This window comes from Ylistrum balloti, unplaced genomic scaffold (genome assembly GCF_031769215.1).
Source record: "Ylistrum balloti isolate Yb309-2 unplaced genomic scaffold, AGI_CSIRO_Ybal_v1 Utg371024, whole genome shotgun sequence".
Lineage (NCBI taxonomy): Eukaryota > Metazoa > Mollusca > Bivalvia > Pectinida > Pectinidae > Ylistrum > Ylistrum balloti.
In genome coordinates, this window is record NW_026782569.1 from 272,583 (window position 1) to 286,929 (window position 14,347).

The 14,347-nt window shown below is 36.1% G+C and overlaps 1 protein-coding gene across 1 annotated transcript in view; it reads left to right on the top strand.

Annotated features, from left to right (window-relative positions):
• LOC132560166 (deleted in malignant brain tumors 1 protein-like) overlaps positions 1-4,654 on the top strand; it is a 42,057-nt gene extending 37,403 nt beyond the window's left edge. The window contains exons 26-31 of the mRNA XM_060224817.1: positions 123-467; positions 624-944; positions 1,143-1,466; positions 1,829-2,170; positions 2,826-3,143; positions 3,837-4,654. Of these exons, the coding sequence (XP_060080800.1) occupies positions 123-467; positions 624-944; positions 1,143-1,466; positions 1,829-2,170; positions 2,826-3,143; positions 3,837-4,654 (2,468 nt within the window). The remainder of the gene's footprint in view (positions 1-122; positions 468-623; positions 945-1,142; positions 1,467-1,828; positions 2,171-2,825; positions 3,144-3,836) is intronic.
• The last annotated feature ends 9,693 nt before the right edge of the window (positions 4,655-14,347 follow it).

A 14,347-nucleotide genomic window follows, 5' to 3' on the forward strand; every position in this document is an offset into this window, starting at 1 on the left:
AGAATACGATATAAAAGCTATGAAATGTGATCTTTATTTTTCTGGTAAATAAAAATTGTAAGAATCTTATATATTCAAATATCTAATAAGATAGTTTTACAATTTCGATGTTTGCTTCACAGGTCTTTCGTACCGCTTAAGTGGTGGTGGGAAGAACTACGGGCGTGTAGAGATCGCAATAGACAACACATGGGGAACAGTATGTGATGCTTATTGGGATAATCGTGAAGCTAACGTACTTTGTCGACAACTTAACTTCACGGAGGGAGTGGCCATAGCCGGGGCAGCTTACGGGATGGGCAAGGGCGCCATCTGGTTGAGTCATGTTCAGTGTACTGGCAAAGAGAATAATCTTCACAATTGTCCACACAGGGGTTTCAACGACCAGTTCACCGAGGCCAGCTGGCTGCTTCCTGTCATTTGTGACTCTCACAGGGACGACGCTTCAGTTTTCTGTTATCAGAACGGTCAGTAGATCTCAAACACATGTATATATGTTGTTTATACTATTATTCAAAAGACAGACAATGTATTTGTTTATATCTGGTAATGCTAGAACAGGTTCAAGTACGTCTGTGTAAGAGAATGGTGCACTACATATGTCTCTTCATGTCGTGTTTCAGTGCGTCTAAATGAAGGCTACAACTCCCGAATGGGTGGTCTTGAAATTTATCGAGACGGAGAGTGGTACGGTGTATGTGATGAGGGGTTCACCAACTTCGAAGCTAAAGTCGCCTGCCTCAGTCTTGGCTTAAATTACGTCGATGGGCGTGCAATAAACGGGTCGGCGTTCGGTAACCTGACAGGACGCATCGGATTTACAAACATGAAGTGTCGTCCAGGAGAAACCGACATCACAAAGTGCTTTAGCAAGTTCAATGGCACGTGCAGCAGTAATATGTACGCTTCCGTGTACTGCAGTAACACAACGGTCATTGACACAGGTATGTGGCATGCTTCAACAACATCGTTATCTAGGCTTTTCATAAATTTATGATTCTGTAGATAAAAGTCCGTTTTACAGACACAAGGCAATTAATTAGATTTTTTCAAAAAATGCACACAGTAGAAATACCGTCAATGAGAGTAAAAATATTAAACTTTTGATATTTTAGTGGGACTAAATTTTAATTTCGTTACAGGTTTTAAGGTTCGGATCGCCCCTGACAGTCTTTCTAGTCAGGTGCACGGTATTCTCGAGGTCCGACAAAATGGAATCTGGGGGCGAGTGTGCATGCATGAATGGGACGACAGAGACGCAAATGTCGCTTGCAAACACCAGGGGTATGCCGGAGGTCTGGCATACTTACACATCATGAAGAACCGGCGCCCAATTATGCTGCGAAGTGTTCGATGTAGTGGTAGTGAGGACAGACTAACGGACTGCCCCCACAACCCACACCCAGATCTCGACAACTGTAACTTCAATTCTAACGACGCGGGTATTTTGTGTTACAAAAAATCAGGTTAGTATGGAAATTTGCAAAAGCTTTATTTGGGGATTTTTCCAAATCAACGTGGAATTGATCACACATGATTCTAACAACTTATAAACTTTTGTTTGTTTAAATATTTATTAAATCTTCCTATACGACGTTTGAGTTTGTACTAATGGTCATATGACATACTGAAAAATACATATACAACATGTGGATAAGAATGTTTGCTTAATAAAGTGTAAAGGCAAATATGATATAAAAATAAAAAAAACTTACCTTGTGTATTCAAAAGCCCTGTTACATAGCAATTTACACCATTCTTTAACAAAACCAATATTATTAAGTCTTATTTTACAAAAGCATTATTCAAATTTCTTCACTGCAAACAGGTATGAAGTACCGATTGAATACTCGTAAACAGCAGCCGTCATCAGAGGGTCGCGTAGAGATATTCTATGATGGTGTTTGGGGCACAGTATGCTCCTGGTCATGGCAGTCGGCTGATGCAAAAGTATTGTGTCGTCAGCTCGGTTACCAAGACGGTATCGTTAGCTACAATGTAGAAAAATCCCTACCCAAGATCAATCGCTGGGTGACCGGCTTCTTTTGTCAGGGCAATGAGAAGACAATGATGACGTGTCTTAATACTGGATTCAATTCATCGTTTCTTGATGATCTGTGTATGTTTAACGAACCTGGGGCATACTCCGCCTGTTACAACGAGACGGTCGGTAAGTACACATAACTATTTATCATACATTGTAAGACCTAAATTATTTCATATTATTATATATGTTTACAAAAGACGATTTTTTTTCGCTCATTTAATGATATTCTTCTTGTTTCTATTTTTCTGTAATTTGTTCTTTCAGCTTCCATAATATTGTCTCTGTGTGTGTTAGACACTGATACATTTTTGAGGTGTTGCTTTGTATAAGATGACATTGTAAGCCAAAATAGTGCATAAGACAAGTTAATAGCAACTTAAACCATTAGCATAAAGCGCTGAAAAGTAAAAGTTTTTTTCAATTATTTGGTTTTCACGATTTACCAAAAGTTTGAAGAACAAAAAGTAATATGAATGTAGTGTTGTTCATGGACATTATGAAACGTAATAAAGGTTCCAGTGTTTGTATTTGAGGCAAATTATTCATCTTCGAAAATAGGGAGAAATACAATATGGAATCTCTCTAAAATGGCAACCTTAAGAGTAACAACAGATTTGAGTATACGCCTAATAACTATTAAAACTCCAGCATCGTACGACTTAATGTTGTAGGACATTTTATTGATGCTAGGGACAAACATGTAGAAACCATATAGGAAATTTAGGAAACGTCAAATATCTAAGACTCATCTTCGATATATTTGTATTTACATCCATAGTACCAACTAAAGTCCATCTGATTGGGGGCAAAGATAGCCTGTCTGGCCGAGTAGAAGTTTTTATAAAAGGACCTAACCAGTGGGGCACTATCTGTGATGACTTCTGGGACGACCTAGCGGCTAGTGTCGTATGTAGGCAGCTCAATTTCGCTGGAGGAAAGGCTGTAAAAGATGCTGCATTCGGACGGGGGACGGGTCCGATCTGGTTCGACAACGTTCGTTGCCTAGGAAACGAGAGCTCCATATTTGAATGCAGCCATCGAGGAATTGGAACACACAACTGTAATCACACTGAAGATGTCGGTGTCATGTGCTGGGGTGTGTGCTTTATAATTAGCGATCATTATCTTTAATAGTTTAATTTACTTTGCAATGACGTAATTTCATTTGTGATTTTCAATATGGTCAGTACTGATCATCAAAGGTCAATTATTCGTTTTATGATCAAATATATAAGACAAATGTTATAGAACACAGCTCAAATTAATTATTTACAACTATAGCGATTAAAAATAGTATATATATATACCAGGTTATCGACGCTAACTTTTCCTATTTAAGAATTGAGAACCATACAGTCATTTTGTGTCGCCTGCAGAGCTGGCGAACACTTAGGGATCACTCTGTTCGTCGTCACGCGTTTTCCGAAATTTTTTCGGTCATGCCTTGAGTTATCAAAATGAAATTTAGTATATAGCTTGTTATTGGAGGGGTACATATAAAGTTCGATTTCCGGCTGTCTGTGGCCCTTCTCGGCAGAGAAATGCCCCTTTGTACTTAGAAAATTCTCTGGAAATATTATTTTCCGGACTTTTGGGTTATCCTTTGAGTTATTAAAATGAAATTTGGTATATGGCTTCTTGTTGGAAGGGTACAGATTAGTTTTGACATCCAGTTCGAATTCTGGGTGACCGTGACACTTTATGCAGGCGACATATACAGTTCAAAGGAACTCTTGTTTTTTTTAACATTTTACGTACATCTCTAAACTAGATAATTATGTTGTTTCAGATTACCCGCCGACCACTTTGAGTCCTTCACCTATAACATCAATGACCACAACGAAACCATTACCCACGACAACAACGACCCCATCAAAAACAACAACAGCAACAACAAGAAAGCCTACAACAACAAGGACAACGACCAGGACAACACTAAGGCCAACGTATACGTCTCTTACTACAACACTTACCGTCACTACCACAACACCTAAACCTACCACTACATCGTCTACCACGACCAGCACCACGACTACTAAAACTACCACACGTCAATCCTCGAGTATTTCCAGTACCAGCAAGACCACGAATAAACCTACCGCTGTAACTACCATTAACACTACCATGAGTTCCAACTTGACGGTAGGCTTACAAAAATCCGGAGTTTCAGAAGTATCAGGCGGTGCCATAGCCGCGTTTGTAGTGGTGATTGTTGTCATCCTCACCATAACTATAGTAGCGACAGTGTGCTTTGTAAAAATCAGAAAGTTACGGAAAGCTAAAGTTCCTCACGAACGTTTCCATGACGATATAATTGAGCATTCACAGGATGGCAGTTTAGCCATGAGAAATCAAATGTACGACGTTAATGTACAACCGTCCGCGAATGGTTACCACGCAGATACACATAAGGACAATAACGTCACATTGTCTAGCAATGGCGACGCTGTCTACACAAAACCCAGTGCTGGGCAGCACGATTCGTCTCACGCATTCGCCAATCCTTTATATGATCAAATGAAAACCGAAAATATTTCTGGAAATAAGTTAGAATCTTTACCCGAACATAAAGAATTAGAACTGAAAATAGTGGATTCTCATGCTTGATAGTCAATACTAAACTGTATTTGATAGTTTACCTTTGTTTAAAAAAAACTGTGATGGATAGATTTGAGTGTTATCATTGAGGAATTATGACCACTTGTATATTCCGTTCATCAAGTGTGTGCTAATGTGAGATCATTAATTGTTTACTGTTTTACATGGTTTGTTGTTAGATATGCAGGTGTTTACCGCCATGAGTACATTCCACAACTAGTACTGTTGAAGCAAAGCTTAGCCGAAAGTTCATAGCTACTGCAGAAAGTCTCTGTATATATTCATTTCATAAAGTTTCCTTGGTGATAATTCAGTCTCATGCACGTAACTAATCATGTGATTTGATGTTGTTGAATATTTTTACTTTAAATCATATCTGCTTGATAAAAATGATCGTGTGATCGTTCTGACCGATAGAAGTGTGTATGTTGTAAGGTTACCACTGTTTGAGGTCGAGGTAAGATGTGCTATTGCCGTGAAGAGATTTTGTGTATGTGTTCTACATCACCATGCCTTGTTAAAGAAACGTTTTACCCTGCAGGACTGTATACAAAGCTTATTTTGACATAACAATACTACACTTGAAAATGTTGTGAAAATATAAAATTCAGAAAATGAAATATTCCTGAAGCTAATCAAGATATTTCATGAACTGAACTTGATTTAAGGAAGGTGGGAACTTCTTGTTTTTTTAACTGGATAAAAATGAGTAATTAACAAAATGTAGCAAATACCTTGAAAATAATGATGCGATTTTTAATTTTCTACAGATAAAGCAAAATATAAACATTCGTTGAAGTTTATTGTCATGGAATTAAGCGACGTTTCTACGTTCCTGTACATTCTTCGAATTACCATTCATGTGCTTATCCATTTAAAAACAGGTATAAAGTAAGGGAAAACGTTTATTGTGGAGTTGTAGTATTATGGGCGATTGAAATAGAATCTTGTAGCGAATATGGAGGTTATAAATATTGGAGCATCTGCTCAAGTCTAAGAAAACTTATCGCAGTAGTCAACCTTGCTGGTCCCCGTTTCTACTACCCAGTATCCTTAGAAAAACTTGGTTTCCATAAAAATAAAATGATGTTTTCTCTACAACGGTGTCCCTGAGGTGAATTTTATGTTGGCAAACAATTCTAAATTGAATTCAGCTATGGTATTTCGTGTATCGCATCAGTTTCATCGTTTTCTTTTGTCGTGTTGATAGTTGATGTTATATGATATGGTTGTAAACCACTGCTGAACATCGTGACATTTTATAACAGTAATTTATCTCTGATGATACAATTTCATTTTGATCAATGTGTACTAGATTGGTGTGTGGTTAGTTTGTTTACCATGGGTTAACAATTTTGATACCTACGACATACATTGTATCAATAAAGCTCATGTGATTGAAGTTTTAGTTTAAGTGATGGAACCTTGCCAGATGCGGAAGTGATACGGAAACACGTTATCTCCTTTGACTGTGAAATATGTGCTGTTGATTTTGAGAACGATCACTGTAGTTCTAGGAAATGTTATGATTTTTTTTTATAGAAATACAGATTTTGTAACCTTGGATCTGATACGCATTCAACGAGACCAAAATAAGTGCTAACTTAATTTTGAGCCTTTATTAAAAATTAACACATTATATTCATATTAACATTTTCAAACATGGAATATGTGTAATTTGTGGCATTTTATCAAGGAACGAACAAACACAAAGGCTTTTTTGAAATTCAGAGTTGAATTTATCTAAAACGACGACAAAGTTTGACCAAATGATGCATATCTCGAGCAATGTACAGTAATTAATTTGGTGCTGCCTCTGATGTGTCAGATATCACTGCTCCGGAAAGACATTCAAGTTTCCTACACTTTGACTGTTATTTTCAACGTGTTTTGATAATCAAATTAAAAAACTGCCGATGTTCAGGTTCAAATAAATCTATAGAGTAGTTATTAACATTACAATGAATGCAAGTTACTTCGCTAACACCAGTGTCTTTGATACAAGACTCGACAAGATAATTCATTGATTTGGAAAATAAAGAAAGTGAAACCAAAACAGGGACACAACTGATTTCCATTGGTATTCTTTGTCTTTCGGTTTCTTCACAGTGCATACATTTAAACGACTTTAATTCAAATTATCAATCTCGGGAAATACTTTTAATCGCCGAATATTGTTCATAACATTTCATAACAAAAAAGCTTCAACTTTGACCTCGTGGTAGAATGGTTTAGTCATTATTTTGTTTATAGTGAATGTATGGAAAAAAACCATTGAAGATACGTGCGTAATGTTTAGTAGCAAGGAACCCCTGGAGATATATCATCGTAAGGACTCGTGGGATAGACTGATGAGAAATATCTTTCAGCAAAGCTTACATAATGCAATAGTTCTTAGCCATATTTTCTAAAAATAAGGATGACTCTTGCAATCGCTGGTTTTACGTAATCTTGAGCACTAGAAAAGTGCTTAACTCGTCTTTAAAACACTGTAGCTTAAGACAAGATATTACAGATTGAGAGTTTATACGTTATGAGAGGTACTGCGTATCGGTCTTACACAGAAAAGCGATATGTTGATTTCTTATGCATCTTCTATACAAATCAGGGAATGTGTTTATCTTAGATGAATTTCACGCCCACAACCCAATCCGCCCCCCAAACAATGATATGTAATTTAAGGGATTTGTCGCTATAACGTTTTTGGGTAGATCATACTGTGAACAGTCCTACACATAACTTGATATTGACTATAAGAAGCTTGTGATATTAACTTATACACACTAATGATGATGTCCGTAATAAACTATTTTAGATATTGCCCTGTTTTGTTTTCTGTTATTTGATGTACTATGATGTATGACATATCATGACGTACATATATAATAATGTCGTCATATAAACTGGTACGTATTTTATTACCGAGGCCGAAAATTTACACACACATACATCATCAGTAGTGGACAATGTATAGTTTATCTGATGATGAATTGAACATAAATAAGATTAAAAGAAAAAAAAAAAACTCTATTCAGCGTGGTATTTTATCACTCAAATTTAAAACTAGAAGGGAACCATGTGATTCCTATTAACTTAACATGTCCCTTGTAATGTGTTAATCTGGAAATATACGTTTATGTAACAGAGGTAATTTTTCATCTCAATGCCTCCCGAGTGGTATATTGCGGCTAGTAGTTTACCAGGGGTACAGTTATAATACGTTTACGGTTGTTGTCTGTGATACAAACACACCGTTATCAAAGAGTTATCTCCCATTAAACGAAATTCCTAAGCTCGAACACTAAGCTAGATGCTATTTAGACCATTTGTTGCTATTCCATAATCACGTCTCGCTGATTGTGACTAAACTTTGCCATTTTGGATATCAGAGTGTCACGAAATGGGCTTTTTATTTCTATGAAGGTCATTTTAACTCATCAACGTCCTACCTTTTGTAATTATTGAAAACATGCAATGCAGAGAGATAGCGAATGTTCGAATTGTTTGTTTTAAGCGCTGACGTGACCATGATTACAGATGCTACCTGTTACATGTATTCAATTTAACTCAGTTCTACAGTTTAACAAATGACCTTCCTCTCCCTCACTTTAATGTGAACACGAAAGGAACTCAAAGCACAAACCAGAACAATTGCTTCTTATCAGAGACATTTACCAGGCTATGACCAAAATAAAATTGTCTTGTTATCAAAGATGTCCAGTTAGCTGATCGTGAAATATCAATTGTCTATGCGGTGTTATGAACAACGTAAATTTACTCTCTGATTTTCGCTTTATTTGATTTTCGTTTTTTTTTTTCTTATTTATTTCTAATAAAAACTAAACCCGGAATGATAAAAAAATCATTGCATGAGGTATACTTTCGGAGTAGTACATGTCACAGACTGGCGTGTCAAACGTTTCTTTGACCCATTGAAAGAGATCGAATCATGGTTTTGAATCCATTTGGGTAACGTTTTCCCTACCAGTTGACAGGTATTAAGTCTATTAAGTGACAAATGTGTGTTGCGAGCCAAAGTTTCACGAGAAGCACAATATACAGTTCCTGTGTCGGCTCTGGAAACAAAATCAACATATAATTCAAAACCATTCTACAATTTTCAAAATTGACATAACGTGACCATAAGAACTTTGCATAATAAGAAGAAAATAATTCTTTGGAAAAAAGACTTACCAACAAAATTTCAAATTAAACAATTCAAGGGGAAAATAAACACAAACGAAATATTTACATGGGAGACTCCAGAAAAAAAATGACAGAGTATTCCGGAACATAAAGCATCTTCCTCTTCACCGAGGACTTCCGAAAAAACAACCACCAGACATACTACCTAGTAACAGACACGCCTAACTTCGTATATCACAAGGAAACAACACGTTTCCAAGTGAGATCATTATGTCGACCATACAATTTCCAAGTAATTTTCATCAACCCGCATCTCCCGAAGTCCTGTGTTGCGAGTTTGGCAGTTACCGTCATCTGACACGAAAATAATGATATTGGGAGAAAGGCTTTGGATATCGAACAAAATGCGACATGTAAACATTACAGGTTGGGATTGTAGTGGAATTGCTACCAAACAAAACAAATCACAAGTTCAAAATATATTTTCTGTCATACGGCCGTACAAATTATGAAAATCATGATTTGGTAATCACCGCCACCTTACGTCATGAAACTAATACTCATGCTATTTAAAAACAGAAAATATCATGGTTACGATTCTATCAGGAAAAGAAGTGAAATCTCAATATCCTGTTCAGTACACAATGTTTTCCCTGTTGAGGACAATGCATATATATATCAGTAATTTTAAGAAACTTTAAAATCCGTTAAAAGGATGTTTTAGAATACAATTACCAAGCTAAAGGGCAGATAGTTTCGTATTTACCAAGAGGATTTGGTAAGATGGTCTAAATTTGTTCATCAGCTAAATTTACATTCCTTTCTTATTCCGATGACCTGTTTCATACGCGTTATCTCTTAATTAAATTGCCCCTTTTTCACGCTTTGTGTTGATATCATCTATAATAGATGGCATGAAGCGCTTTTATCGCAAAGTATGTTTCCATAACATGTTTGTTTCTCTCAGATGACGTAGTCATATTAATGGCAAAGGAAGTTTTTACGTGTTTTAAGTTATTTTTTATCGAATAATTCTGACAAATATGCAGTAGCGACCCACATTGGTAATAATGGCTAAAAAAATGGTCTTTTGACACTTAAAGGTTTCATAATATGATAAAGTTTTCTGACTTTAAAGGCTAGTAACAAATGTAAAAAAAATCCTCCATCCTTAAAAAGCGTTTTACTCCCGGCACAAATAACTAGTTAATAAAATATTAGTTACGTATGTATGTCTGGCCCTTAAACACAATTATTGCTTCCAGAATTGTTATGATTAATCAACAATCAACTCGTACATTTTGATATGAAGCAAGATAAAAGTCCGCGTGTCCAGAAAAGTATATTTATTTTGTCTCTAGTAAGAAGCGAAGAGGTCAAATATCGGTGAATTGTTTATGTAATGTAATCGTATTGTCTCGTGTGTTTTTGTTCTAGACAATGGGACGTATTACCGCCACTGTTTTGCCCGCATTGTCACTGTCGGTGTAATCACTCTGTTTTGCGTATTCAGCAAACATCAGTTTGGATTGTGGAAAGGAACCGTGGCGCGTGCGTGCGTGCGTGTAACGCCAGATAAAATCATTAAGACTTAATTTCGTTCTAAGACTTACCTATTGCATAAAAAAACCAACAGGAATTTGATACCTACTATTCAGGTCTATGGCAAGCTTTGGAGGGCAATCGATACCGATGTTCTGAAAATCCCCGATGCTTTGCAACAGATAGAATTCGGAAGCTTTTTTAAGTAAATTAAATCATGGTTTTATCAGTAAAAAATAAGATAAATGAATGTTTTCGTATGAAAGCTCTTCGAAAAACTTTATATTTCGTTTCACAATAAAATGGATATATCATACGTGCAGACAAGAAACAGAAATATACGCCAAGATACAACGTCAGTGTCTGAGTGAAAATGTTTGCTGTTTCCATTCATATTTATTAAGAGTAATGTCTATGTCAGGTAATTGATCCATTGGCTCAAAGACAAGAACAGCTATGTAAGAAACGACAACGACCCAAGATTGGAAAAAAATGATAACATGTAAAAAAGGGATTCCCACTTTTTATCCAATAAGGTTCCGCATTTTGGAATATGACAAGTATTGTTTGGCTGACTGAATGAGAAAGTACATTATTTTTTGTCAACGTCATTACCTTTTACTACAGAAGACTGCGGTAATAAGAATGTTACCGATCTGGCCGCTTGTCATATTCACTTGTATTGATGCGTTTGGCTTTAATGTGGCCCACGAGCAAGTAATAACTGCCATATGACATTGAGTATTTACGTATCTCGCGAGAGGGCTTCACCAAGGGATATAAGGGTCGGATAGGGACGTAAAAAATGAAGCACTTAAGAAGCCTTGCATCTATACATAAGAGCGAGAGAAAAGTGAGTGTTTGTCTTACCGGTGGACGCTGGATGCTGTAACTAGACAACACGTAATCAACGCTAACTCATCAATATTCTGTAATGGCTGCCAGCGAAGCCACTGATATATTCACTAATCACAGGCCTTGCATTCCGGCACACACATGTGTATATCGAGGTTATAATCCAGACCTAGCTCGCAACCCTAACGAAGATAAGTATATCTAGTTATAAAAAATGTATATACTATAGCCAAAAACAATAGATTCCCCCATAACTTATATAATCACAGATATGCTGTATGTACCGAGATCGGAACCGAAATATATAATGTAGCTTAAATCATTATCGAACAGCCAATTTCATATTTTGTATCGCAATGAACATTACTTATTTCGAAGTCGAAGGCCAAACCAATCCTTCAGTACAAAATGTATATTAAATCAGAGTTCATCAATGTATAAATACCATGAATATTAAAATCGAAAGGCAGGACTAGCTAACCGTAATACCAATGTTCTCTGTAAGTCGATATCAGAATATAAGTATAATTAGCAATGATATCGATGTCTATATCGAAATCGTAAGCAAGATGTAACTAGAAATAATATACAATTGCATTTCTATTGTTATTATTGTTAAGACGTTTGATTAACCACTGCAGTAATGCTCTGTGGACCAGACTTGACACGAATTCTCAATTTTTCGCCCATATATATGTATTGTAGTGACAAGGAGTGTAACTCACTAGAAGAAACATTAACATTTTTTTTCAAGTATGGACTTTGATTTTCGAGGGGACTCAGATCTTAGAATCACATACAGTTCCTTGAAGAAAAATATTTCATCTTTCTAATGAGTGTTTGATGATAGGGATTGACAAAGTATTAACCAAGTTATGACCTGGGGTTATGAAAATGGACTCATTATTCGTTAATATGGGAATCTGATTTCCTCATTTAAAAAATATGGCATCACATTCTAAACAAAAAGAATACCTTAGTCTGATTATCGGCGTTTTCATCTAAAAAATTAATGATAGGGCGGGTATATAAACTACACTGGAGTGTGTTTCATAATAACCTGAATGTAAAAAAAATAATGGCTATTGATGATTCTATCGTGAGAGTGAAGAACCTTAAAACAGACCACAAAGACTTTGCCAAGCTCCCAAAGTTCACCTTGTGGTATACTCATAGTGCCGTGTTATTGATCATTTTCATCGTGTAAACAGTGTACCAAAGGCACAACAGACTCAACATCAGCCGGATACAAAGATCTCTACTTACAACAACATCTACAAGGTCATCTTTCCAACCAACGTTCTAATGATTGTGATGATGTCGATTTTTGTAATAACAATATTCCATTTTTAGATAGTAGAATCCTTGTTTCCCAAATTTAAGACATGTTGCAGTTAATTCGTTATTCAAGGTCATGTTGACAGCTGATTGATCAGTGAAAATTTACGACATGTAGTTAGATGTGACCGATGTAGTAGGCCTCGTGATTTCGTTGCAAAAAACCTGGTTTCATATGTTATGGTTGCTTGTAAATTGCTTTCATTCGCATTTTGTATTTTGTTATTTTTATATAAGTTTGCATTTGCACATCATTAGCTTACATTACATATTGAATTGACCAAGGTTTACATAGCGGGCGTCGTTGATGAAGCTGAGAACGCTTACTCTTCTGGAACACCTAGTCTTATTCTCCTTGTGCTTTTTTCAGGAATCTCCGTGTAAATCTTTCTTTTGTTCATATTTTGCCTTAGTTTTTTGGAATTTGAGTGTGAACTATGAATATGTTGCCATGTTTGTATTTTCCTAATTTTTTTCATATAAAGTTACTGATATCTACCACACAATCGGTACATTTAAGCTATTTCAAAGTTTCCCCAGGAATAATTTAATTTTATGCGAACATGTTTATATAATTTTATCTATAGCTATGCCCCTTTCATCTGTATGTAACTAAATTTTATGATCACATTATAATTATATTAGAACAATGTATTTTTCAAGCGAATGAGTCAAGTCAAACCAGATTTAATGTCACCCGTGACATTTCTGTGACAATATATCACATGTTTCAGAACACGCCTAAATTAAACGAGAAAATATCTTCTATATACAAACAAAAAGAAAGGGGTATGGAAAAGATTTCATGTTACACATGGGTGTCGTGTATCATTGGAATATCGATGTTGTTTGCTCGATATGGAAACTGAAGTGTAAAAATGTGATAAATTACTTTATAGTACGATAATTTCTGTTCGTCTTATCGTCCCTCGGTAGTATACTATTGTAAAACTCTCATTAAATCACATGGTGTGATGGTTATAGCCGGTTCTCTCTCATTAACCCTTAGACTTTGGAGTTTCACGCTGTATTTTTATTCATCCCTCGCTGTAGGTGGTGTAATGTATTATATAAGTGAAGTTGTTATTAACTGAACATATAAATCTGAACCTGTTTGTAGTTTAAAAAGGACAATAGAAAAAATGTTTTGCTGCCGCTGGTGCCATCACCGGAAAGCGGTTTCCATTTTATCAGCAAATTCGATGTTTGGTTTTATGTCCTTGACAGCTGATCTTCAGAAAAAAGTCTTTTTTTAACAATAAACATTACGTGTATTCTTATTATCCGCATAACACTAAATGATTAACACAACATCAAGTTTGATTTCTATATATATATTTGTACAACCACCGTTTGTCTGTAATAACAGTAAAACTTTCATGGCATGTCCCTCGACTTCAATAGTGCTCAATATTATGTCCTTTTTCATCACCGATAACCTCGATAGTATGGTCCGTGCCTTCCGCTGATCACCTCAACAGGATGTCATCGTCTTTTACTGAGGACCACAGTAGTATGTCCCCTCGCCTTTCACTAATCACCTCAATAGGATGTCCCTTGCTGTCCATCGCCTTTCACTAAGAACCCAAATACTATGTTCCTTGCATTCACCGAGGGCTTCCATAGTATGCCCTTTTTCACTCGTAACCGCAATAGTACGTCCCTCGCCTATTTTACTGGCAGCTGCATTTGTATTTTCATCGCCTTTCATGGATTTAAAAAACGATGGCAAAGTGAATCGTTAATCACAACAATGAAAGCTGGAAATCATGCCTCACACTACTGAAGTAAAGTAACGATGTAAAGCCCTTTGTCAACCAC